General features: G+C 52.7%; 1 protein-coding gene across 4 annotated transcripts in view; it reads left to right on the top strand.

The window, feature by feature from the left end:
• Sh3pxd2a (SH3 and PX domains 2A) overlaps positions 1 to 24951 on the top strand; it is a 204687-nt gene that overhangs the window by 162362 nt on the left and 17374 nt on the right. For 3 of the 4 annotated variants that reach the window (XM_021640215.2, XM_021640216.2, XM_021640223.2), the window contains 3 exons: positions 15527 to 15640; positions 19294 to 19377; positions 23832 to 23949. In XM_021640215.2, the coding sequence (XP_021495890.1) occupies positions 15527 to 15640; positions 19294 to 19377; positions 23832 to 23949 (316 nt within the window). The remainder of the gene's footprint in view (positions 1 to 15526; positions 15641 to 19293; positions 19378 to 23831; positions 23950 to 24951) is intronic. The other variant, XM_021640217.2, reaches the window with a different exon arrangement.

The raw sequence follows: 24951 nt of genomic DNA, 5'->3' as shown, positions 1-24951 counted from the left end.
CCACTAGTGTTGGGGCTGGGAATTGCCCTGAACAGTTTGCCTTAGCCACTCCTCTTTGAGGTGAACTGGGAAATCCAACTTTTCCAGAGTCCTTCCTGCCTTCCTGGGGCTTCCTTTGCAAGGGCGCACTCACCATCCAAGTATCCTGGCATTTTCTCCATGTGTGCCATGTGCTTTCACAGTGAGTGATGGGGGAGATCAGGTGGCTGTCTCAAGGAATATGCCTTAGCACACTGGAATGTTGGGGTCTATACTAGCCCTAGGGGTGGGAGCTATTTCTCTTTCTTTTCCCCTTCCTCAACTGGTGCTTCGAAGGCAAGCTTCAGATGGACTGTCCCACTCCTAGGCCATCAGTGTGGCAGAGCCATGGCTTTGTGTGGGGCATGGTTCCCAAGTGCTGAGCAGATCTTAGGGACAGTGTGGACCTTGTCACCAAAGTGGGATTATAACCAGCCATCATTGGAGAGGAAGGAAGGTGTTTAGCTCATCATATGAGATTTGCATAAGGAAAATTATCATCCAGGGGTCCTGCCTCACTAGGACCTCTTCTGCTTATAAATATATCCCCTCTTCTGCTTCCAGGGCCCAGCACTGTCCTAGGCCTCATTGCATAGGCAAATACAAACTTACCTCCAGAGGTCTTCCGCTTGCAGTGGGGTCAAAGCCTCTTGACATTGACACAGCAATAGGGAACATTTTAGGCCTCAGTCTAGTCTGCACTCCACAGGCCCTTCTCTCAAACTCCATGGGGATAGTCTACCACCTAAACTTGTAGATGTGGTTCCCAGGTGGGTAACTGGATGAGAGCTAAGCCAACCGGGCAGGTTCTGATCCAGAGGCCAAGGCAGGAAGAAGGGAATAGAGACACAGGGTTCCAATTTAAGGGGCAGGCTCAGCTGATGACATGGCATTACCAATACTGCTGCTTCTCCATAAAATGGCACTGTGGCGTGCCACAGCCAAGGGCTAGAGACTCAGATGGGAGTGTCTTGGGCCTGTCATTGCCAAAACAGGAAAGGGATTCTTGTAGCCCATCTCTGTCCCGCTTTCTGCTGCAGGACTCTGGCTAGGACTTCTCACTAAAGAATCTTTCTAGAATGGAGCTGCCCCTCCAAGAGTTCAGAATTGGTTGGGCAAGTTGGCAGCTGAGAGATGAGAATACGATGGGCAGGCTAAGTCAGTTAACTCCCCAGCTTCCTCCCTCACCTCTGCCTGCAGAGAGGGAACTGATCAGCCTTATTCAAAATGGAAAAATCCAGAAACAAGCAAACAAGCAAGCGTGTAGCCAGCAGAGACAGGAGACACTTTTGTTTATCTATTCACGTATGGACCTTTATCTCCTGTTATGTGTGCCAGGCACAGACGTGTGTTAGAAAGACCTTCATAGAAGAATTAAAGAGGAAACAGTTAGCCATCATTGCTCGGTGACCTTCTGCATGTGTGTGCCCCTCCCCCCAATGTTGGTAGTATTGGAAGAGCTGCCTCTCTCATTGGTAATCCTGTGTGTCTGTCACCACTGCCTGGCCCATCGTTGTGGAGAGTGTGTAGTGAGCTGGGCATGGACTAGGGGAATAGCTGGTTTAAAGGGATCTTTCTCTGACATTGGGGTAGCATCTGCATCAGACACAGTCTCGGGAATCGGGGAAATAAGTTGGTGCTACCCATGGAGACATGGAAGTGAAGTGGAGCAGGACATTCAGAGAGCCTCCTGCTGCACTACTCCAAACCCCCCCAAGGCTCCACAGCAGTCATCCCAGGACAAGGAGATGCAGAGATTTGCTGCTCTCTGGAGACAATGAGACGCCTATGCAGAAGGCAAATGAGTGGATCTAGAATTAGCTTTATGCCAGGCATGGAGACGAACACCCTCCCCTGTGGTTATGATTCCCACCGTCCTGCACAGTGTAGTAGTGTGACCTCCATTACACAGGCCAAAGAGCCACGCCACGGAACTCATGCCGTCAGCCAGCCTTCACGTATGCTGTGCAGCAGCCGGAAACTCCTCCGTGGTTCTGTAGGCACTGAGTAGGACACAGTGGCAAGGAAGCTGTTTTGGGTGCAGCTGTCTCCCCTCTGTTCTCAGGGGGCAAGGGGATCAGGTATTTGGGACAACCTTCTCCAGAGCTCCAGGTGGTACCCACAGGGGAGGGCTTCCTCATGGACCCTGGATGTGAAACTGTGCACATGGTGCTGGTGGAGCCTGCAGCCAGACTGCATGGCCGCCTCAGACGGGTATCTTTCCCATCCCCCGTCCCTCCAGGAGCCTTAACCTGGGAGTAGGCCTGTCCCTCTTGAGTGGCCTCCTGTCCTCCCTGAACTTTGCTTTTCCATCCCTGAGAGGGGAGAGGCCGAAGTGGAAATGTTCCAGTTGGGTTCACCAGCAGGTTTCAGGGGCTCCAGCTCTTGTGGATGGGAGTGCCTGCCTCCTGTGTGGCTGCGGCCATTCAGACAGCCAAGAAAAACATTCTGTATTTCAGTCCCCTGTGGGAGCCCCCCCAAGTGAGAGGGGGTGCTGTCAGTTACTCCCCAGCACTGGGGAACTGGAGAAGGATTGCCCAGGGGATAGCTGCAGTCCCTTCGAGCAGAAGGTGCTGGGCTAGAGTGATGGGGGCTGAGGAGGACCAGCCCAGCTTACATGGACCCCAGAAGCTGAGCGTGGGGGATCTTGAGCCTGTGCTGAGAGGGCCTGGGTGTGACTGCATAGACCAGAGAAGCCCGTGCCACTCTCTCATCACCTTGTGTTCTCAACAGCCCCTTCTCTGTCCAAAACCTGCAAGCCAGGCTGGGGCCCTGCAGGGTGCCAAGCTGAACAAGATGCTGCCCTCAGAGATGTCTTGCTCTGGCTGAGGACGTGGTCAACTCAACCCTCAGGTCAGGGTGCCAGGGCGGCTGAGGGCAGGAAGCCAGAGTGACAGCTGATCGGGAGACATAGAGATACTAGTGCTCCCACGCTATGAGAAGCCAGCCTGTGACTAGCCAGCCTGTGACCAACATGCAGCTCACTGTTCCAGGCCTTCTCTCTGTAAAACTGGGCTGATATTTGAATCCCATGTGGCTGTAGATAAAGAAAATAACCAAGTGGCAGTTACTTCCCATCCTTTTTCTCTGACAGGCATGGGTAGGCGACCCTCAAGTCCCTGGCAGTAGTGACATCGAGGGGGCGGGGTAGAGGAGTCTAATGGATTCCTGAATTTGGCCCCAGTGACCTAGAGCCTCTCCAAAGCAAGTTTCCCCTCTCTTACCTCGGAGCAGCCCCACGGTAGGGAGGGCAGGGGTCTGTTTCCATTTTTCGGAGGGAGTCATCTGTAGGCCACCTCAACGCTTGCTGGTGGCTGAGCTACGTGTGTGGAGGTTGTGTGGAGGCTCTGTTTTGTGTAGCTGTGGGTAGCCTGGGGCCCGCAGGACGTTAAACCACAGCAGCAATCAGTGTTTCCCAAAGAGCAGTTTGTACACATGTGCTCCTGGACACCTGCCAAGTAGCTCTCTGTCCCCTTGCTTCTCTTTGACTCCACCTTGGGTAGAGGAGAAAGTGCTCGCTGGGGCTCCTGCAGTGTTCGAGAATTCATCAGTAGCCTTTACGGGGAGGGGGGGATGTGTCCTGATTGGGCGTCTTGTTGAACCTGCCTTAGTAGCTTCAAGGCATTACTGGATGTATTTTTCCAGTTATCTTCTACGTGGATAGTAGTTTTGCGTGCAGTATACGGCACAGGAGGACATCTTTCTGGGAGCGTATTTACATTTTGTTTTAAGCTGTCAGCGTAAGCAAACACTAGTACAGGTGTTGCTCCGGAGCTTGATGAGCTGTTGGAGGGCTTGGGGCAAGGACTGCAGTTAGAGGGCCCCAGGAGGGACACTGTCTCACAGTACACTAGGGTGACACCGGAGGCTCCGCGTTTCCAACTGGGAAGGGCGCCTGGAAAAGCAGGGGCATTGGTGGCTCGCCACAGTGTGCGGAGGAATCCACGTGGTCAGAAAGCCACTGACGTCAGGCGGAGCAGAATCACTGCAAGCCCTCTATTTAAAATTCCCCAGAAATTAAGTAAGGAGGGTTTGGAGGGAGGAATGCCCTCGACAAATTGTAGAGTGGGTTTGTTTTGTTTATAGAGATGGTCTTTAAAGTTGCAATTGCCCCCGTTTTATTTTTGCCCAATTGAAGAGGGGCTGGACTCAGCCGGGAGGGAGGTTACAGCTCCTAGTAGAAACCTACTCAGTGAAGCCAGGAAACTTCTAGTTTTAGCAAAAGAGAAGAGGAACATATGCTGTTACATGCACGTGTCCTTCTTAAGTCCTGGAAAGAGCGCTTTCTGCCCCCCAGAGGACTTGAGTCCTATTCCCAGCCCATGCCTCTATCAGGCAGCTTACAACCACTGGTGACTCCAGTTTCATGGCATGTGACACCTTCTTCTGGCCTCCAGAGGCACCTGCACACACAAGACACACATACACAGACACACACTCACAAAATCATAAAATAAAATAAAATAAAATAAAATAAAATAAAATAAAATAAAATAAAATAAAATAAAAACTGAGATTACCAGACAGGCTGGGGAGTAGTAGTAGAACTTTTCACCAGATCCTAGCTTCACTTCCCAGCACTGCTACCTACCCCTCAAAATTAACAGCCACAGGATAGCCCACAGCCTTAGCTCCGCACTGCCAAAACAAAGAAAGTCATGTTGCTTTGCTCTTTCGGGTTTTGTTTTGTTGTTTGTTTTGTTTTTTCCCTCTCCCCACAGCTCTGGCAGGGATTTCAGATTCCCTTCCTTACTCACAAGTGCCTCATCCAGCCTCTTCCTCCAGCTCCATAGACAAGCAGGTGTCAATTCTGATAGGAGGTGTGTTCCCTGGAACCATCATCCACCTCACCTCCCATCCCCCCAAGCACGCTTCTTGCAGTGGTCTTGGCAGTACAGGGAAGTGTATGCGACACGTCTGTTTCACACGGTGGGCATGGTTGGCCCCTTTCTGTCTTGGTTTGGTGTTCTACAATGACCGGCTCTCTCTTCAGATCTCCTCAGGAACAGAGGGAACAGGATACAGCCCATATATAAGGTTAGAGCGGAAGTGAATTCCTATCTCCTGGTGTTGCTGGAGCTGTTGTAATGTCATAGTGGAAAATATAACTCATGTTGATAATCGTGATGTAAATAAACCTGTGCTGCTGTGTCCCCACATTCAGGAGGCAGAGGCAGGAGATCACAAGTCCAAGGACAGCTTGGGCCACATACGAGACTCTGACTTAAAAGAACAAAACAAAACAAAACAAAAAAACCCCTAACAGTATCTATCTATCTGTCTGTCTGTCTATCTGTCTGTCTGTCTATCACAGGAGTCCCAGTCTCTGTGTATATGTGTGTATGCATACATATATGTTAGAACAGGATTTCCCTATGTAGCCCCAACTGGCCTTGAACTCACAGAGATCTGCCTGCCTCTGCCCTACCAGCACAGGGATTCAAGGTGTGCGCCACCGTTTCTGGCTCAACAATTTAAGCTGCAGTATCCATCATATAAAGATACAGCATACACACAGTTATGCCCAGTATATAAATATAACTGATGAATAACTACATATTACTTAACATATATTTACTATACATACTTTTTGGCATTGTTTTACTATGTATTCCTATTTATATAGTTAAAAAAATTACTCTAACGCAGTCTGCTATGTTAGGATGTTACTGGTCTCATACGATTCACACTATGACATCTCTTCATTATATCACAAGACCCCTTCAGTGAACTGAGCTAGACCACCTAGGTGCATGTTTAGAGTACATTCTGCACTGCTCATGAACAGTGAAACCGTGATACATTTTTCAGAAGTTGGCCCCATTTGGATGGCACGCAGCTTTGTATTATACAAGCTATAGAATGCGTAGCTGTGGGGAATGGCAAAGATGTGGTGTGGTGTGGGGACATCTGAGGTTTGAGAAATGCTGATCTGAGCTCGCTCTTACCTGGAAAAGCCCTTGGGGTTAGATCTCATACTAGGTGGGTGTCCCTGCCTCGCCCTGTCCCACAGCACAGAGGAGGTGTAACTTGGAGGTGGGGCTGATGGGGGAAAAGCCACACCTTTGAGTATTTGGAGACTGGGTCGCTTGAAAGCAGCAGTGGCTCAGAGAGGAACCAGTTAACGGGCAGGTTTCGTCGGTGAGATAGTTTGTGGGATGAGTTATGGCACCATCAGAGCTGCTGAGGTGCACCGACTGAGCATATGCATGCTTCATAAGCCTAGAAACCAGAGTTGGATCCCCAGAACCCATGTTAAGGTGGAAGAGCCTGGCGTTGGTCTCCTCCGTAAGGAATGAATGGTGGGTGGGGTGTTCTGAAGGAGAGCTGGATGAAGGCTGCCTCAAGAGTCAGACCTGCTAGTCCGGATGCAGCCACTTAGCTGTGTGGCTTGCAGTCATTCCTAAGGCAGCTTGGGGTTTCAGGTCGGGAGACAGAGCCTTGTTCCCCCTTGTTGCCAAGCCAATCCTCCTTTGCCCTGGGTATTTATTTTCACTTTTATGTAGGTTGGGGGAGGGGGTCATCTGTGTAAGGGTATGTGCACTTGTGTGCAGGTGCCCACAAGCCGGAAGCATCAGATCCCCTGGAGCTGGAGTTACAGATAGTTCTGAGATGCCTAAGTTGGGTGCTAGGAACTCAGTTCCTCTGCAAGAGCTGTATGTATTCTTAACTGCTGAGTCACATCACCAAGCCAGCATTCTCTACCAGGCCCATGGAGACAGTGGAAACCCACTTCTGAGGTCCCTGTGTTAAGCTGTGCCTTTTCATCTCGCCATATGATACTTAGCATCTTGTTAGATCCTAACTTGTCATTACCATCTGTTTAGGCCCCCCCTTCTCCCTCTGGTCCTGGCACAGCCTCTTCTCAGCCTCTTCAATGAGATGGTGCAGTATGTATGTCCTCACCCTGTGCTGATTAAAACATCTATCAGGACAGGCTCCTACCAACCCTCTGTGGACATACCAGCCAGCAGCTGGGGCTCCTGGAACCCTACAGCCCCAGAGGCTGGGGAAATTACGTGGACTCAAGGGCCCAGAAGTGTGTGCTTTGGTCCATCCTGACCTGCTAGCAGGTCACTTGGCTACCAGCGTCCCAGGCCTGCTTCTCTGTCCAGCATAGTTGGGTCAGTCTATAGAGCCCTAGTAAACATCCCTGGGGAATCTGCCTTGCTGATTCCATGACCTTCGTTGAAGCATTACTCTCTGCTCTGGCATTTGCCTCCTCCTTCCTTGAAAGCTGGGGCCTGGCATATTTTTGTGTCCCCCAGCCTTGCTCCCATTTCGGCATCTTGAGATTCCTGATGGCGATGTATAGAACCTTTGCCAAGTGCTCACAGGATTCTCCTCAAAACAGACCCAGCAGCATTTGCAGGTAGCTGACAGTGTTGCCTCCTCTCCCTGGGTTCACTTGCCCCCCGGGAGCATCTCAGTCTAGGACCCACTCTGAGCGTCGGGACCACAGATCCCTGTCCTCCGCCCTTCTCAGGAAAGACACTTCGCTCCTTTTCGGGGATTGCAGGAGATATGTCATCACTTTTTGAAGAGTTCTGCTGCTTGGAATGTGACCATTCAGCCCCGAGTCTAAGTAGCTCATGCCTGTATCTGTTCACTTTCTGCAGTTCCCGCTCCTCCGTCATCTTCAGAGGTCTCCTTCCTCTAGCCACGTCTGTCCTACTGCTCATATTCCTTACCTTTTTATTAAGCATTACCTTGCTGGGTCGAGGCCTTTCTGAGCACATCTCCTGTTTGGGAGATGAAAAGGTGGACAAGAAACAGTGCCTGTCTCTGTCTCCATCTCCCTTCTCCCCTCTCCCCATCCTGGATGTCACCAGGATGAGCCCTTCCTCTTCCACTCTGCCCTTGCTCATGCTCCCACAGACTGTCCCTTCTGCTCCCCAGCAGACCGTATCTGCTAGGCCCCTCAAGCCCCCTCTCTGAATTCTGCCCTCACTCCAGATCTGATCACTGGGCATCTTCCCTTTCTGCAACAAGCCTTGCATCAGCCACTAGCACATGCAGGGCAGGAGCTGCCCAGGCCCTCCTGTGGCACTTAGCCAAGCAGACTCATTCCTTAACTCACCCAGCCTGTGGCTGTGCCCCGGTGCTCTGCTGTCCTGCATTCCCTAGTCCTTTACCCTCCATCCCCACCACCCTGTCTACCCTAAATATTGCCAGATCTACATATTTCTTTCTCCTCCGACCCTTCCTCTTTCCCTCTCTTCCTTTCTTCCTTCTCAGGGTCTCATGCAGCCAAGGCTGGCCTCAAGCTCTCTATGGAGTAAAGGATGACACTGAACTTCTGATCCTCCTGCCTCTGCCTCCTGCTGCACGGTGTTCACCACTATGCCCAAAGCATCAGATCCATACCTCCCCAGATCAAAACCAAATGACAGTGTCACCAAGACTAAATCTCCGTTACACACATGCACACGGGCGCTGATCACTTAAGATCCTTCTGCCCAACCCTGAGGTCTTCATTTCTTTTCCATGATTTGCACTTAAAATAATGGAAGGCTAGCTCTTGGCAAACAGTTCGAAATCAGGTGTCATTTTGAAATCTTTTTATCTAATGTGTAATTGGATATTATTGCTATACATTGTATTGTTAGAACAGTAAGGTGTATCTGATCCATACACACACACTGTACTATCTAGGGCCACTTTACAGATGAGGAAATAGCTATAAATTTCATTAGTTAGGAAGGGCTGGGGTTTGATCCCAGACAGTCTATAGTTGGAGAGCCTTTTTAAACCTGTCTCTGCCTGCTCTTCTGTCATGTACCTCTCTCTGCCTGCAAATGCTTGGTAGATAACCACCTTCTCAGTACCTCACCCAGAACACTGACTTGCTCAGCTCCATCAGAGCTCTGTGGGCTTGACAGACCTCAGCCTAACTCCGGGTTCATCCAGTGAGGTAGGCAGCCCAAGCTAGGAGAGGTGGCAGCAGCCCAGCTCCTGCCTCCCTGCCACGGGCTCCACGGAGCCTTCCAAATGGTGATGTAGGCAGTTTGTGCTCATGGTCTTGGCATCCAGGCACCCTGGGAAGGTTCTGGGCCCTATGGCCTCAAGGCCCCACATGGGGGAAGGGAGTGGGCCTTGGACAACAAAAGAGGGTGAGTGCCGAGGGTAGGAGTAGGTGAGTGGGTCAGGAGGGCAGGGCTGTGTGGCTGTGCACAGGAGGGACTGGGGAGGCTGTGACCGGCTCCAAAGCCTCTCCTGTTTTCTTTGGACAGTGGAGGCCACATGCTGAGAGCTGGAGTGTGTCTTGGCAAGAGGATACGGTGACAGAGCCTTCTGACCAGGGGAGGCCTGGCCCAGGGAGGCTGGCCTTTCACTGTTCTTAAAGGCACAGCATGTAGGAGTGGGATGCATTTCCTGTTCCTCTGGTCCCTCTAGAGAGAAGCCCTGGATCTGCTGTACAGTGATAGGAAGGAAATGAAGCGGAGGCCAGGGCCTTAGGGCTCAGCACTGGCCAGGGGCTGAGTGTTTACATCTCCCGACTCTCTTCATCATTTGATGCCTACCAATCCTCACTCTCCCACTTCTCCAAGCCTACGCCAAGGAAACACTTGCATTTATGGACGCAGATTAGGGTGCTAGATGAGGATTCTGGTAGGATGGGCTTCTGGTCCCCCAGAATCAAGACCCAAAATGTCTGCAGTTTCTTCAGTATTTGGTTCCATGACACCCTTTGCAACCTGGGTATGAAAGCCGGAGGAGGCCTGGGTTAGAGATAGTGCCACATATGAACTCGGCTCTGAGGTGAGTGTCGTTAGCTCAAGTGGGAAAGAGTTGGGACACTGCATAGGGTACAAAAGCAAGGTCTGGAGCTCACCTCAGGGTTGCAAGGTTTCTCAGGTTCCAAAACCAGAGCTGTAGCCTGTCTGGAAATCCTGGGTGTGGGCCAAGGGGCTGCCACCAAGGCTGGAGCAGGGAGGACAACAGCTGCATGCCCTGCCTGGGGTTGGTGGGGAAGGGGAACCTCCAGGTGTGTTCTTAGGGAGTGACTTTCCTTTCACTGAGAGTTCCTGGCAGCAGTGCCAGGAGCTCAATAAAAATCCTAGGTGACTGACAGTACTGTGCCCCCCTGTCCCCCCGTAGACAGTTATTATCCTAGCATGCCAGTGAGGCTCAAAGAGGCCCAGTGGCCCAGTTAGGAAGTAGTGAAGCCAGGATCCAAACTGGGTCCAGTCCCAGGGTCAGCAGAGCCAGAAGAGTGGGAAGTGAAGGGGCCTCAAGGAGGACCCATCTCTGCATCTGGTAGGATTGGGAGGATTTCAAAAGGGGAGGAAGGAGTAGGGTCTCCCCTCCCCCGCCTACTGCTTTGTCCTAAGCTGAGCAGTGACCTCACAAGACTTTATTAACATCCTAATTGTATACAGCTGGCCTCACTCTGGCCCTAATGAGCTCATTATCCTCCCTACTTAAGGAGGCCATTGTGGCCTGGTCACCCTGGGGACAGAAGTGGCCTGGGAGTGCCCATCACTTCCTGCCACTCCCCCAGCCCCAACCAGGCTCCGCCCCCTCCTGGAGAGGCTCAGCCCCAGCTGCTCTCTCACTGCTCTTCTTCCTATGCCTCTCTCTTTCCTTCTGGTCTTTTCTCTTTTTTTCTTTGTCTAACCCTACCTCCAAGTGCCAGCATTGGAAAGATTCAGTTATAAAATCATTCCCAGAAACTGGCCAGATAGATAGACTCTTAGGTAACAGCCCAGTGGTCACCAAAGATTTGCCTGTGGCCTGAGACCCGGCATCTGGCTCCAGAGCCTGAGCAGATCCTGCCTGGCGCTGGACTTGGTCCATGCCTTCTACATCCCCACCCTTAGCTGAACATGCTGGGCACAGCTCTTGTTTCTCTCTCTCTCTCTCTCTCTCTCTCTCTCTCTCTCTCTCTCTCTCTCTCCCTCCCTCCCTCCCCTTGGCACTTGGACCAAGATAAAGGGGGAGGTTCTTGAGGAGGCCTACCAAGCAGGGCTGCCCGTGAATGGCCTGTAATTCCTGGGAAGGACCCCAGGGAAGGAAGAGGAGCAGGGGCAGCTGCAGGAGCCTGCTCTCATAGATAACTCCCCAGCCCGGGGCTTCTCTTGCATGTCACACACCCACACGGAGCTCCCTCTTGGGCCCCCCAAAACAAGTTCCTCTGCAGTTCTCCATTCAGCAACAGGGATAGGGGCTCCTGCCTACCCCTGCGGGCCCTCTAGGTGGAATGGCCATCTTGCTTGTGTGGAAAGCACATCACCTCAGCTTGTGTGGAAAGCACATCACCTCAGCTATCCATGGGGCATGGATGCCCTAGTGATTAACAGCACCACCACACTGGCACTGGCTCAACTCAGCCACTGGTGTCTTCTCCGGGTCAACTCTTCACCCTTACGAGATGGGACGCCTTGGTTACTCTAATGTCAGAAGGGACATTAGACTGAGACTCAGGAAGGTCTAGTAGCTTGCCCAAGGTCACACAGCTAGGATATATAAAACCAGGATAACATAAGTGCCAGTAGTAAAGGACCCAGCATGTCAAGGAGTCACCCCCACTGTCACGCAGGAGACAAACACACTTCATTTATAGTGGCTGAGACTCCACACTCTAGCTGAACTCCCTAGGTCTTCCTCATCTCTAGAAAGCGGGACACTTAGCGACAATGACATTATTTTCTAACGTCCTGTAGAGTGACTAAAGTAGCCTGTGTGAGGAGCTGAGCATTCTTACCGTGTTTGGCTATGAAATGCATGCAGTTGCAGACCTCTGTTCCCACATGTATCTGTGCCTACCTGTGCACACACGACATACATGCATCACTACCTCCCCCCCCATGTACCCTTGTCCATTCACACGTACACGCACAAACACTGCAGGACAGGTACACACTTTCCGGTGCATCTGGAAACCCCACAGGGTGCCCTGGCTCACGCCAGTTGGCCACACTCAGAGGTTTGGGGCCTGTCTGTCCCTCAGTAGAAGAGCAGTGGCTAGTGTCAGGAGCCCCAGTTATAGCAACTGATGTGTGAGTCAATGGCATCAAGGAGAGGCCTGCTAGCAGCCACGGGTGGGAGCAAGCCTAGCGAGTCTTGTGTGGAGCTAGGTGGACACTGTCCTCTACCCATGTTCACTCATGCCCATCATGGCTTGGTGGAGCTGAGCCAGTGATAGACTTTTCTCTACAGCCAGTATCCTACCTGGTTCCAGCGGGGCCTAGAAGCTGCCCAGCCCAGTCCTGGGAGTACTGGGGCTGGATTAGAAACCCAGGCTAGTGTTTTTAGGCAGTGCTGGCCACCAGGCTCTAAGGAGGATGACTGTCTCAGCCTCAGTGCTCAGAGCCACAGCAAGGGAATGAAGTCCTCTTAAGTTGATGTCCAGGGGAGATGATGTATTTGGGTGTGGCCAGACACTGCAGAAGTTGTGGCATGTCACATTTTAAAAAGAGCACCTAGAGACAGTGTGAGGTACACAGGAGCCTTGTGATAATGCGTTGCCCAGCATCTACCTATCTGCTTCCACAGGAAGGGGGAAGCAGCATGGACAAGCAAAAGTACCCATGAGGGAAATCAGGGGAGAGGACACAAGCCTGCAAGGGAGAAGGGCCCAGACTCCTGGGGTCAGAGCCCATTGAGACAGGAGAAAGGTCCATACAGGAAGGAGAGGGTAGCAACAGGAATGTGGTTGGCTTAGGGATCTGCCTCCCAGGAGTTCAGATATAGATTGATTAGATAAGGAAATCCTGCTGGGAAAGTCAGAGTTCTAGGCCTCAGATGCAGAGGAGACATGATCCTTGGTTTCTTCCACCAGCCCTCTGCCTTAGGGACATTCCCCCTTAGTCCTGCCCCCATTACTGGAAGATAACCACCCAGCCTCCATGAGACCACCAGTCACCTGCCTTCCTGGGGCTTTGGGAAATTCCTTAGAGGATGGCACTGGCAGTAGAGACACCTTGGGATGGAAGAAAGTTGGTCATGAAGAGATCTTGACAAATCCTCACCAGGACACCTGCTTCTGAACTGTTCCCTCAAAGCCAATCCTATTTTGTCCTCTGACAATAAACCCCCTGGCCCTAGCCCAGAGAGATCCACTCCCAGAAGAAGGGTTCCCATATCGACCAGGCTATGCAGACGCTCTGTGGCCTGCTGGACACTGACTTAGCAACAGCTGAATGGGCTTTTGCAGGCCAGCAGAAGGGTGTGTGATGAGATATGGGTACAGCCTCCAGCAGCAAATTCAGGTATAAACTTTGGAGCCTCTTAAAAAGTGACCCCAAGTTGGTAACTATCCCTTGAGTTCTTGGGGGTCCACCAAGAACTTGACACTTAAGGCTTGACACTTAAGCCTGCAGAGTGTTTCACCCTCTTGAACCCAGCAGAGGAGGGGGGAAGGCTTTCACCTCAAGCCTAGGGTGAAGGAGCCGTTGGTGATTTTTTTCTGTGCCTGTGGCTACCTCCCTGATCCTCTCCATGAGTGGGCAGCCAAAGAAAGCCCTTGCAGAGACACCTGCTAGTCATCTCTGCAAAGAGTAGACAGAGAGACCTCTTTGGAAATAAAAATGAAGACAGAGCCTGGCACTTACTGGCCAGCTTGTGGTGCTTAGAGGAGCTTCCTGGTTCAACAGAGGTGGTCAATGAAGCCCTTTCTTCATATCCATGAATGTATCAGTCTTCTCCAGCCACTGACAGCATTTATTACCCAAATGTCAGAGCATCTGAGGTAAAAGCAGAGGATTAAGGGGGTTCCCCATAGTCAAGAAGCACCATCTGCCTGACCTTGGTCTCAAAGTGAACATCTCACTGTCATGGGTTCTCAGCACCGCTCAAAGCACATTCTGTCAGGATGTGAGCCTCCTGGAACCAGTCTCTTTCCCCAGAAGCCAAGTCTGGCTGTCTGGTGCCCTGAAAGCCACACCTACAGCCCCAAAGGCAGGCATTCTAGTGGCTATCAGTAGATTATTACTAGCTTCTGCCCTGCCAGTATTTACAACCCTGTCCCCACAGGTGGGTACCAGCGTCTCCCTGTCCTGAATTGTTCAGTAGCCTCAACTCTTCTCTCATAAGAAGTCAAATCTCCTTTCTTCCTTAACCCAGAGGCCCATCATCTTGTAGATAGATCACATCCAGCTCCCCTCTTCTGGCCCAAGTGATGAGCCTGATGCAGGAGGCCTTTGGGCCTCCAAGGTTTAGATAGAAGTCCCCTGCAGGTTGTCTGTGGCCCGGTCTTGCCAGGACAGCACAGTGCAAGAGGACAGGCCCAATACTCAGGTTCTAGTCAGGGCTATAGAGTTGCTCTGTGCAGTGGGGAAGGAGCCTCCTGCAGCCCTTTTTCACCACTGGGAGAGATGACCACCATGGCCTGTGCCAAGCAGCCAGCAAGGGCCCCGGGTCATAGGATTCAAGGTAGGTAATTGGGCCAACACTGTCAGCAGCAGAAGAAACAGAGACCCAAGAAAGTCAATGACCCAACTAAGATCTTTGGAGCAAACAGGCCAGGGCCTCCATGGGCTTTGCAGAGCATCTATGCCGAGCACTGTGGAACCTCCTAGAAGGATGGGAACGGCTGGTCCACAGACTCCAGGCCTGTTGTAAGGGACAGTGAGGGCTGAATTTAAGACCTAGGAAATGACTTGAGTTCTAAGGCCTACCTAGTTGTGATGGGCTGTTGGTTCTCCTCTTCTATGGTTTTCATGTCACCCATCAAGCAGTCGCCATTCCAAGCCCGGTTTAGGGGTGTCTAGGAGAACCTCCACTGTGTCTTCTCAGGCTGCCACTTGCTGCCCAAAGAGAAACCCTGGGGACTGAACTGGCCCCGGAAAGTCTGCCTTGAACAGAAAGGACCCTCGGAGGCCAGATGAAGTGGAGGACAAACGGCAGAAGGGAGGGAAGATGGAGCAAGTAAGGGTCTGAAGACAGCCAGAGGTCCCAAGACCTGGGGGGGGTTCAGATATTTTTTCTGTAACTGGTTCTTGAATGAATGAACCAGTGAGTGAGCAAACGACATGGATGAGCAAGAGATATGAAGGAGGCTTTGGTTGCCTGAGGTCACATGAGGATGCAGTGCCCACTTACTGTGACTGCAATGTCAACACGCTTCAAGGGCAGCCACGCATAGCTGAGCGGGAGCACTGCTGACCCGTGCTAGGGAAAAGAAACTGCTGTCAGTCAGTCACGTGACATGGCCAGAGGCCGCCTGACTCCAGTGCCCCAGCGAGGCTAACAGGAAGATGGCAGGTGGATGGTGCAGGGACGGTGCTTGCCTCCCTGAACAGTGTGTTCCACATGGCGCACGGGGACACTTTTAATGTCTTCATCGGGTGTGCGCCATGATGGGGGGAGGTCTCTCAGTCCCTCCTCTCAGGAAAACGATTTGTCTTTGCTGCTGTAGCTGCTCAAGGATTTTCCCAGGTGCCCAGGTTGCCCTGCTCAGCACCTTTCCTCTGGGCACGCCTTGCCCTCTGGCCACTCCTGCTCTCAACATCCTGGCCCCCGTCCTGTGGCATTCACAGCCTGTTCTTTCTTGTCCCCTTTGCAGGTTGGTGGTTTGTAAGCACATCTGAGGAGCAGGGCTGGGTCCCTGCCACCTACCTGGAGGCCCAGAATGGCACGCGAGATGACTCGGACATCAACACCTCCAAGACTGGGGAAGGTGAGGGTCTCTGGGTTCTTAGCAGAGTAGTAAGCTTGACTGAAGGGTTTTCTAGGACAAGCCCCTCATGGACACAGTTCCCTGACTCTTCTCCCTAAGCCACCTGAATTACTACAGTGCGTTGGATTTTACCCAAGCCCCTTCCGTTGAGATTCATTCACGGAGACCAGTCCATGCACTTACCTCATATGCTGGCCTGTCTTTGTCAGCCCTCCTGTGAGGCTCAGAAAAGGGAACACTCTGCTGGGTTATGGGTCTCAGACACCATTACGGTAGAGAACAGGCTTAGTGCTAGAAACCCTGGCTTTCTCTCAAGAACTCCACAAGGCCTGCCTCTACTCCCAGCTGCACACTGGACTTCCTGCAGCAAAGCTGACCCCAAGCGGTCAGGCAGGCATGGTTTCTGCTGTGTGTTGTCTCCCTCTGTGATCCTGCTGTGGACACGGACAGGTGCCTCGTGGTACAGACCCAGGCTGTCCTGTGAACCCCCTCTCAGCCTACCAGACACTGGGGTGCTCAGGCTCCCATACTACTTTCTGACTGGCTCTGGCTCCGTTAAGATTCTTCTGTGTGTTTCTCCGTGCATTTCAGAGATTGCCTCTGCCCTCTAAGCCATCAGGCCCAGTAACTGTGAGCCACCCCACTTTCCACACCCTGCTCCTAATGCCTTTCAATGCTCCTGTGGCATGGCAGCAGGAATCTTTTCCCTAATGGTCAGTCAGTAGGAGTGACCCAAGTGGCAGCATCTGAAGGCCAGAGGAGTACACACCTACCACCCACAGCTCAGGCCACCTTCAGGCCTGTGCCTCCATCCCCCTCCTCTCTGCTACCCAAGCCAAATAGGCAGCCAGGGCCAGATCCTTATCCATCCTTCCCCAAGATGTTAGCTACTCTGTTGATGATTGGGCCCCTACCCTGCATGTGTCGGCGCCTTATTCCAGCCTGTGATTAGAGGAGGGACTCGGTACACATCCACCTTGTACCAGGACTCCGGATCCTAGGTCCCTCCTCGAGTCTTTGAGCCTTTATCTGACTTTATGCAGTTCTGTTGTACCAGTCTGTCTGTAATCCCCAGACCTTGTCGCCTACCTAGTGCCCTACTCTTCATAGCCAACCAGGCCTCTCAAAACAGCAGCTCTCTGAGTGTAGCAATGCATGCTTGTAATCCTAAGACTTGGAAGGCAGAGGGAGAGGATCAAGAATTCAAGGCTAGCCTGGGCTACATGAGACCCCATTTTAAAATAAATTTTAAAAAATTATAATTAAAACACCATCAAACATCCCGATGCCAGGCCAGGAACAAATCTTTATTACCAACTCTGGGAGATGACATATATGTCGTATGTCTAACTATAAGGGCAGAAGCTCAAGATGTTTAGTCCCATGTTTGTCCTCATCAGGTCTGAGTGCAGGTAGCCTCACTACTGTGTCAGGGACCGTGTGTGACATAAAAGGCTACAGCAGGAAGCACAGAGCAGAGGTATTGGGTGGCTGTAGAGGCCCCAGAGAGAACCAGACAAGGCGGGAAACAGCTCAGCAGGCCTGGTTAGAGTAACATGGGCATTTTACATGGAACAAGTAGAACCAGATTGTTCTGGTGAGGTTTCTGTGGCTGTGATAAACCTCGCGACATACAGCAAGCTAGGGGAGCAGAGGGTTTGTTTCCCTTCCACATTACAGTTCTCCCTTGATGATCAAGGGGTAGCCATGGCAGGAGCTTGAAGCAGAAAAAGGGAACACTGCTTACTGGGTTAACCCCTGTTTCTGATCAGCCAGCTTCTTAAACAATCCAGGACATCCCCACCTAGGGATGATACTGCCCACAGGGACCTAGACCCTCCTGCATCAATTAACAGTCAAGAGACTGGCCCACTGTTGGGTGATGGTGGCACGGGCCTTTAATCTGAGTACTCGAGGGGCAGAGCCCCTCTGTACTCAGCCTCTGTGAGTTCAAGGCTAGCCCTGTCAAGGATGGAAGGAAGGAAGAGAGGGAGGGAGGGAGGGAGGAAGGAAGAAAGGAAGGAAGAGAGGGAGGGAGGGAGGAAGGAAGGAAGGAAGGAAGAGAGGGAGGGAGGAAGGAAGGAAGGAAGGAAGGAAGGAAGGAAGGAAGGAAGGAAGGAAGGAAGAAAGGAAGGAAGGAAGGAAGGAAGGAAGGAAGGAAGGAAGTTAGGAAGGAAGGAAGGAAGAAAGGAAGGAAGGGAGAGGGAGGGAGGGAGGAAGGAAGGGAGGGAGGAAGAAAGGAAGGAAGAAAGGAAGGAAGAAAGGAAAAAGATAACATCCCAGGATGGCTACAGTCTAATCTGATAGAAGTAATCCCTAACTGAGATCCCCTCAGATGACTCTGAGTTGTGTCAAGACAACTGACAGATTGTGGAAGACTTTGACCCTGATGGATTAGGATTAGGGGACAGCCATGGCAATGTCTGTATCCACAGGTGTGTATATGAGTATGCGTGCACACGGGTGTCGCTGCTCTGCATGCTTCTGGTAGGACTTGTGTTCCAGCACTCTGGCCACATTTTAAGAACTCTCCTGCCTTCATGCTCTGTGTTGGAGCCCACATTCCTAGCCTGTTGCCTAGGCCTCTGTAAGAAGTTTGCAGGGCCAGAGAGATGGCTCAGTAGTTAAGAACACTGACCTGCTCCTCAGGAGGACCTGTGTTCAATCTCCAGTATCCATATATCAGCTCCCAAGCATCTCAAACCCCAATACTAGGAGATCTAATGCTCTCTTCTGCCATCTGCGAGCATACATGCACACACACAAAATTAAAAAAAAATAGAACTTAAGAAAGAGGAAGAAGAAGCAGTTTGCATGGCCACTCTTCTCAGGGGCAAGTGGATATTCCCAGAGGTTTTACTGGATTTTGGCCCAGGTGTGGACAGTGTTACTTTTACTCTCTCTACCAGCCAGCCACCCTCCCCAGAACTAGGCAGTCTGGCAGCTTCCTTTGGTGCTAGGGGGTGAGGTGAGCTGGCACTCTGGCACCCTGGTCCGATGTTCATTCCCTTAGGAGGAGTCATCTAAGAAGGCAGAGCATGGGGAGCCAGGCCAGGGCTGAGGGTACATGGGAACTCAGCATTTATCTGTGATGGTGGTGGTGGTGTCCAGGCAAAGCAGATTTGAGCAGTGAGAATCTAGGGAGTTGTGGTCTTGGTCATCAAAGGCTAACAGTGGAACAGAGCTTTGCCTGTAGCATCTGCCGGTACGTGTGTCATTCAGCAAACCTCCCCTGGGCTAGTACCTGGTTACATGTAAGGCCCTGGGTACTCAGATACAAGGCAAAGTCATCACCCTCCCCAGACCCCACCTAGTGGGGAGAGCTCTGACCCAGCATGGAAGGGTCCCCGTTTCCCCTGGCCATAGTGGCAAGTTGACAGCCATGCTTGGTGAGTGGAGAGCAATGCTGTCTAGAACTCGGAGAGAATCTCTGGGGGCTGCAGATGGGTCTTCCCATCTCTAAGGGGGTTGGCTGAATTTGTCTCTTCTGACAGTGCCACCACCAGACCACTCCTCACCCAGCCGGGTAACCCAGCAGTGTGCACACATTTCCTCTCTCCTCCCCTCCACCATCCCCTCTCATCCTCATTTCCATTCTCTCCACCGGTTTGATTCGTGTGGGCCGTGGGCACCATCACCATCTCTCACGCCAGTGTCCAAGAGACGCAAAGCTCACCTGCGGCGCCTGGATCGCCGGTGGACCCTGGGCGGGATGGTCAGCAGGCAGCACAGCCGAGGTGACCGAGGGCGCCTGCCTCTCCTCCTGCAGCTGCCCATCTCTCACTAACACCCTCTCCTTTGCCTGCTCTGCTCTCTGCCTGTGGTCTCCTGACTCACCCAGATCTGGCCAGATTGGCTCCTCATTCACTGCAGCTCGAACTGGGGACAGAGCCTTGCTTGGGAGTTGGAGTGGTACTTTGGCTTGCTAGTGTCATGGGCATCAGGGATGTGAGACTCATGATGAGTTTTTATGTTCCTTGGAAGGGAAGAGAGGTATGAGGGAAGTCCCTGGGTCTCCAAGGAAGGCCATCCCTGTCCTGGGAACATATGAGAGAGAGCAAAGCTTTCTGTTCCCACCAGGGCTTTTGTCCTTTATTACTGCTGTCCATTAAGACTCCCTCAGCTGCGGCTCTCCTGTCAGCTGCTGTGCCAGCTTACAGCCCTTCTTCAGTAGCTCCACCTGAACCTAGATAGGCACAGAAGCCAAACTAATCATGGCATGAGAGCATTCCCCAACCAACGCTGAGGAGGGGCCTCAGCAGGATCTCAGGGAGCCCAGTCAAGGGCTCCGGGGAGGCCCTGGGCTGACTGGAAAGGTGACATTTGCTGAGTCAGGACTGTCTGGCCCAGATCCTTCCTAACATCCAGGAACTTGGGGCGGGGGAGTGAGAGACGGGAGGGCCAGCCTCTGGATGCACCCCTAAACATATGCAGACCTTCATGCTGGGTGGTCAGTCTCTCCTGCCCCACAGAGAGTAGAGCAGAGAGTATCCTCCTTGTGGTAACAATACAGCTGGAAGCTGAGGTGGAATTATAGTGAACACGGGCCTCTCTGGAAAGCAGGGTCTCATACCCATGACTCAACATGCTCACCCTCAAAGCTTGTTCCCAAATGACAGTGTATTTCAGTGCCTACCCCAAGAATCAGGCTACAGAATGTCAGACTCTAGCATGGCTACAGCCAATAGCTGACTCACAGTGTTGGCCATAAAGAACCCAGCTTGTCTGGAGGCAGGGCTTAGTGTGGGCCCTGGGGGCCGATACAGGGGGCCTGAGATGGAGAAGCAGCAACAGGCCGCATTTAAAACAAAGGCCACCCTAAAGTGAGGAGGGAGGGAGCAGCTCTGCCAAGAGGTGGAACATGGCCTCCAGCTCTAGTGGCAAAGACAAATAGGATGTGGGCCCAGAATCACACGAGGAGGACAAAGGTTTGGCCTGTTCCACATACCATCACTTGCTGAGCCGCAGACATGCCGTTGCCTGCATGACCACACAGATGCACATGGAGACCAGAGACAGGCCCACACAAGGCCCTGGAGGCTACAGGTGTGACTAGTGTGTGTCATAGCCATATCCAGCCACCACCTCCATGCACCCAGCCCTGTGGACAGAGGTACTCACGCAGAGCAATTCCAGGAGTGCCCAACAGGCCCTGCCGCATACAGCTGCTTTACAGAGTCACATATGGAGTTTGTGTACAATTCACGGCTCCCAGTCACATCCTCGCTTAACCGCAGCAATACCCATGAATGACACATGTATGTAACCCCTCATACTGGGAAGACATGGTAAATTCAGACAAAACAATATGTGTAGGTGTAAATCCCCAAGTAATCATAATTCTGCAGTCACCTATGCATGAGCAAAGGCAAGCCATTACTTCATGTTCATTATCACACACTTCCCAGCCCTAGCCATATGAACTGTGTTGCATTAAATCAGTCAGCCGAAGAGGGCTTGCAGAGAGCTGGCTGGTGGACACTATGCTTCGAGCGGTAGAGCTGGAGGCGGCAACCAGCAGTGGGTCCTAAGGAAGCGGATCAGAGAAGTCAGTGCTTCCCGGGGCCTCCGCTCCCTATCCTTCAGCTGGCCAGGCCTTTGGAATCAGAGGAGGGGCCAGGAGTGGAGCAGAGAGACTGCTGACAGGGAGGAAAGTGTTTGGAAAGAGGAGGCTTCTGTGGTTTGGAAACTGCAGGTCTTCCAGCCCCTGCCTCCCAAACTGAGACAGGCTGTCCACCTCCCCCGTCCTACCCACCCACCGGCCTCCTGGCCAGCCTTCATTCACCAGGGCCGGAGAGCCATCGCCTCTGCGTGGCCTAATCACAGAACCCAGGGGCCCTGACCCTCAACCCTGTCTTCCCTCAACCCTGTCTCTCAAAGGGGCATCTCTTCCAGAGACCCCAGACCCCCTGAAGACTCAGCTATCTATAGAGACCATTTACATCTGTCTGTCTAGACATTCCCCTTGACCGTAGGCTCTGTGGCCAGGTCCAGAAGTGGGGACCGGTCTCTGCTTATCCTCAGCTCACCTATAAGATGGATGGCCCAAGACCCAAGTCACCTGTGACAACCAGAGGTGGGCATCTCTCTCCCAGAGCTGGGAACCACCTGTCCAAAGAGACAGTCAGGGAGAGGTGGTCTGGCTGCCTCGCCCTGTTAGGAACCAGGACTGAACTCTTCTCTGACCACAGTGACCAGGATAGAATGAATCTCTGTGCCAGTCAGAATTTTAACTGGGAAAGCATGACGTTCCCAGTGCCCCAAGTACAGGGTCTTTTGCAGCCAGCTTCACTAGCCAGAACCAATACCCATGGTTCTACCCTCTGTCCCAAGTGGCTGACCCTGGACTCTGTCCACTACACACACATGAAAGGCTGCTGTGGCCAGGCTTGGCATCTGAGAGGCTGAACACATGGTCAGGGCCCTGTTCTCAGCCGTGGGGCAGGGCAGGGCTCCTCCAATCTTCCCCTGAGAAAGGCTGTCATTTTTCTCTTCAAAAGCAACCTTGCCTAGGAAAACTTTCCTGATAGCTTCCTGCTCGAACCACAGGCTTTTAAAAATAGCCTGGCCGAACAAAGGCAAAATGTGGAGCCCAGGCCTTGCCTGGACCTCAGGCCCTGGATCCCCAGACCTGGCGCTGTCCCTCTAGCCACTGGCTAGGCCAGGGTTTACCGTGCCCCGCTGGAAAATGGAGCAGGCAAGAGAGAAGAGGGTTGGCCTGGAGCCTGTGGAACTTCTCCAGGGCCCTCGTCAGGATCTGGCTGGGCAGAGCTGGGATGGAATCTGCAGGCCCTGAGCAGAGCTCTCCTTAGCTGATGCCGAGAAAGGCCTATGCTAAGAGCCAGCCTAATGAAGAGCTGTGCGGCCTCCTGTGGCCTTCAGCCACCTTTTGCTTTTTGGCAGTTTTACAAGCATGGCCCATGGTCCATCAGCTCGGACAGTTGCCTCTACTAGAGGGAAAGGCTATTGGCCCAGGGCAGGGCTGCAGACAGCACCCTGTTAATGCAGGAGAGAATGAATGGATGGCCTCCCACAGCAGGGCGTTGGTGTGGCAGCTCCCGCCTAACCCCCGTAGCCACCCAGAAGCTGAGGCAGGCTGCCTGACAAGGTCCGGGGGTGGCTATCACAGCTGAGGGCCAGGAGCAGCATGCTGCTCTGAGGCCAGGCTCCTGCTCTTTTTAGCTCCCAAGCAAGCTTCTCATTAAGTCCCTGCTAGTCCCCGCTTTCCTCTTCTCTGATAGAGACCAAGCCTCTACAGTAGTAGCCCCTACTGTGTGTGCTGGGTACCACTGCAGATCTCCAGGAAGGCATCAGCACAGCAGGATTCAGGGAAGTCCTCCCATGGGCATCTCCAGATAACCACTTCTTCCAGTAGGGAAGGAGGCAGGCAGCATGTTCCTCCCTGGGCCCCAGGCCAGCAACACTCCTGTAAGAGGCGGGTGGCCTCAGCCAGTCAGTTGCCCATCAGGAATGGATCTCAGTAGACATGGAAGCCCTGGGCCCTTAGGTCTGCTGCTCAGCCTTCCCCACAAGCTCTTTCCAAGATCCTAGTGCTATGGGAAAACTTGGACCCTCCTCCTCAAGGCACACAGGGGGATAGGCATGTGGCTGTACAGGAGGAGGAGGGGGCTTGAGGCCTTCCTGCCTGTAGATTTTGCTTTATGGAAATGCCGTAGTCTTCTATTAATGGGGAAAACTCAGGGAAGGTGCCCCTGAAATCATCCGAAAGTCAAGCTGAGAGAATTTAAGAGGTTTACAGGGCTGGAATCTTACAGATGGAGTATAGATGGGACATGGCATTTTCTGAGTGGGGATGTGCTAGGGTTCAAGGCCTTCAGGAGACACCCAGCGTCCATCTCAGTTTCTTGACTTAGACCCTAGGAAAAGCAGAGTCTTCCAAACTCAAGGACCCCACACCCTGGCTTGGAGGACCTGTTTTCACACTGCCTGAGGCTTTGCTGGTACCCCAGAATCCTGCCTGGCTTTGGCTTATCCTGGGAACAGCAGGGACCCCCCCCCCTCTGCTCTCTTGAGTTCCACTCCTTTCTTCTTCTCTGGAAAAGCCAGTGCTGGCCCAGGGCATGTTAGGTTAGTGGCTGAGCAAGGCTCAGCGGGGCAGGGGGGATGGGGGATAGGATCTGCACCTCAGCCTCGAATGACTGTGCTTTCTCACCCACCCGCCCACGCACAGAAGAGAAGTACGTCACCGTGCAGCCCTACACCAGCCAGAGCAAGGACGAGATTGGCTTCGAGAAGGGCGTCACAGTGGAGGTGATCCGCAAGAACCTGGAAGGCTGGTGGTACATCAGGTAGGAGTCTGGCTCCGGGGCAGCCGAGCCCACGCAGGGCAGGCTGCAGACAGATGATGCGTGCCGACTCTGCTCAGCTCACAGGCAGCGCTGCGATCCCTCCCCTGTACCTGCCAAGAGTTCAGCCCATCTGAATTTTGTTTTCCTCATCCACCTTGGCTGCCTAGCCTGTTCTTCAGCTGAGACAACCGGAAACACCAGCCTCCACAGGCCCTGTTAAGCCCCAGCGGGCGCTGCCTCTGCAGCTCACAGCTCAACACTCAGGGCTCCAGACATAGGCCTCTGGTGGTGGCCATTGCACCCTGCAGGGCTGGATGTAAGGTGGGGATAGAAGTGAGATCTCTTCCCTCCCTCACTGTCTGTCCCAGAGCCTAATCGCTCTTCTCAGTGAGAGATTCATTTTGGCATGTCTCTAGAGGACTATTGTAAGCTGAACTCTGTGGGTCTCATTCTGCTGTTACCAACCCTAGACCTGCCTTAAATGGGTTTGTGTTCAGAAAGTTCCTTTGGGGCAGTTCAGCTGCGGGGAATTTGCTCAGCTTCTCTCTCTTCTGCTTGCAACCCAGCTAACAGAATAGTCCCCTCTATGAGCTGCCTCGGTTCACCACACCCCCAGACTCACTTCGGCCCTTTTCAAAAGGCCCCTGTGATCCACCAATGTGCACATTAAGCAGGCCTGGCTAAGTGGCTGAGAGCACGGCCGAGCTGGGAGGCCTTACAGGTTAGTCCGGGCTGCAGCCTTAGTGTGAACTGAAGTCCCTGCCACCCTTGCCCTGGCGCCCTGGGGGACTGAGGTGTACCTTTCTATACTGTTATGTGGCGTGGGGCTGTTTACTTACACATGTGTTAACCCAAGCAGCCACCCCTGGTCTTTTATGTTCTCTGAGCAATGAAAGCTGGAACCAGCCTGCAAATCCATCAAGCCTGATATGGAAAGGCCTGCAGGCTGGTGGCCAAAGTGATCACCACAGCTGCCTTTTATAGTGTGGGGGTTTCTGTTTG

The sequence above is a fragment of the Meriones unguiculatus genome, chromosome 1 (assembly GCF_030254825.1).
Source record: "Meriones unguiculatus strain TT.TT164.6M chromosome 1, Bangor_MerUng_6.1, whole genome shotgun sequence".
Lineage (NCBI taxonomy): Eukaryota > Metazoa > Chordata > Mammalia > Rodentia > Muridae > Meriones > Meriones unguiculatus.
This window is presented reverse-complemented; position numbering and strand designations above follow the sequence as displayed.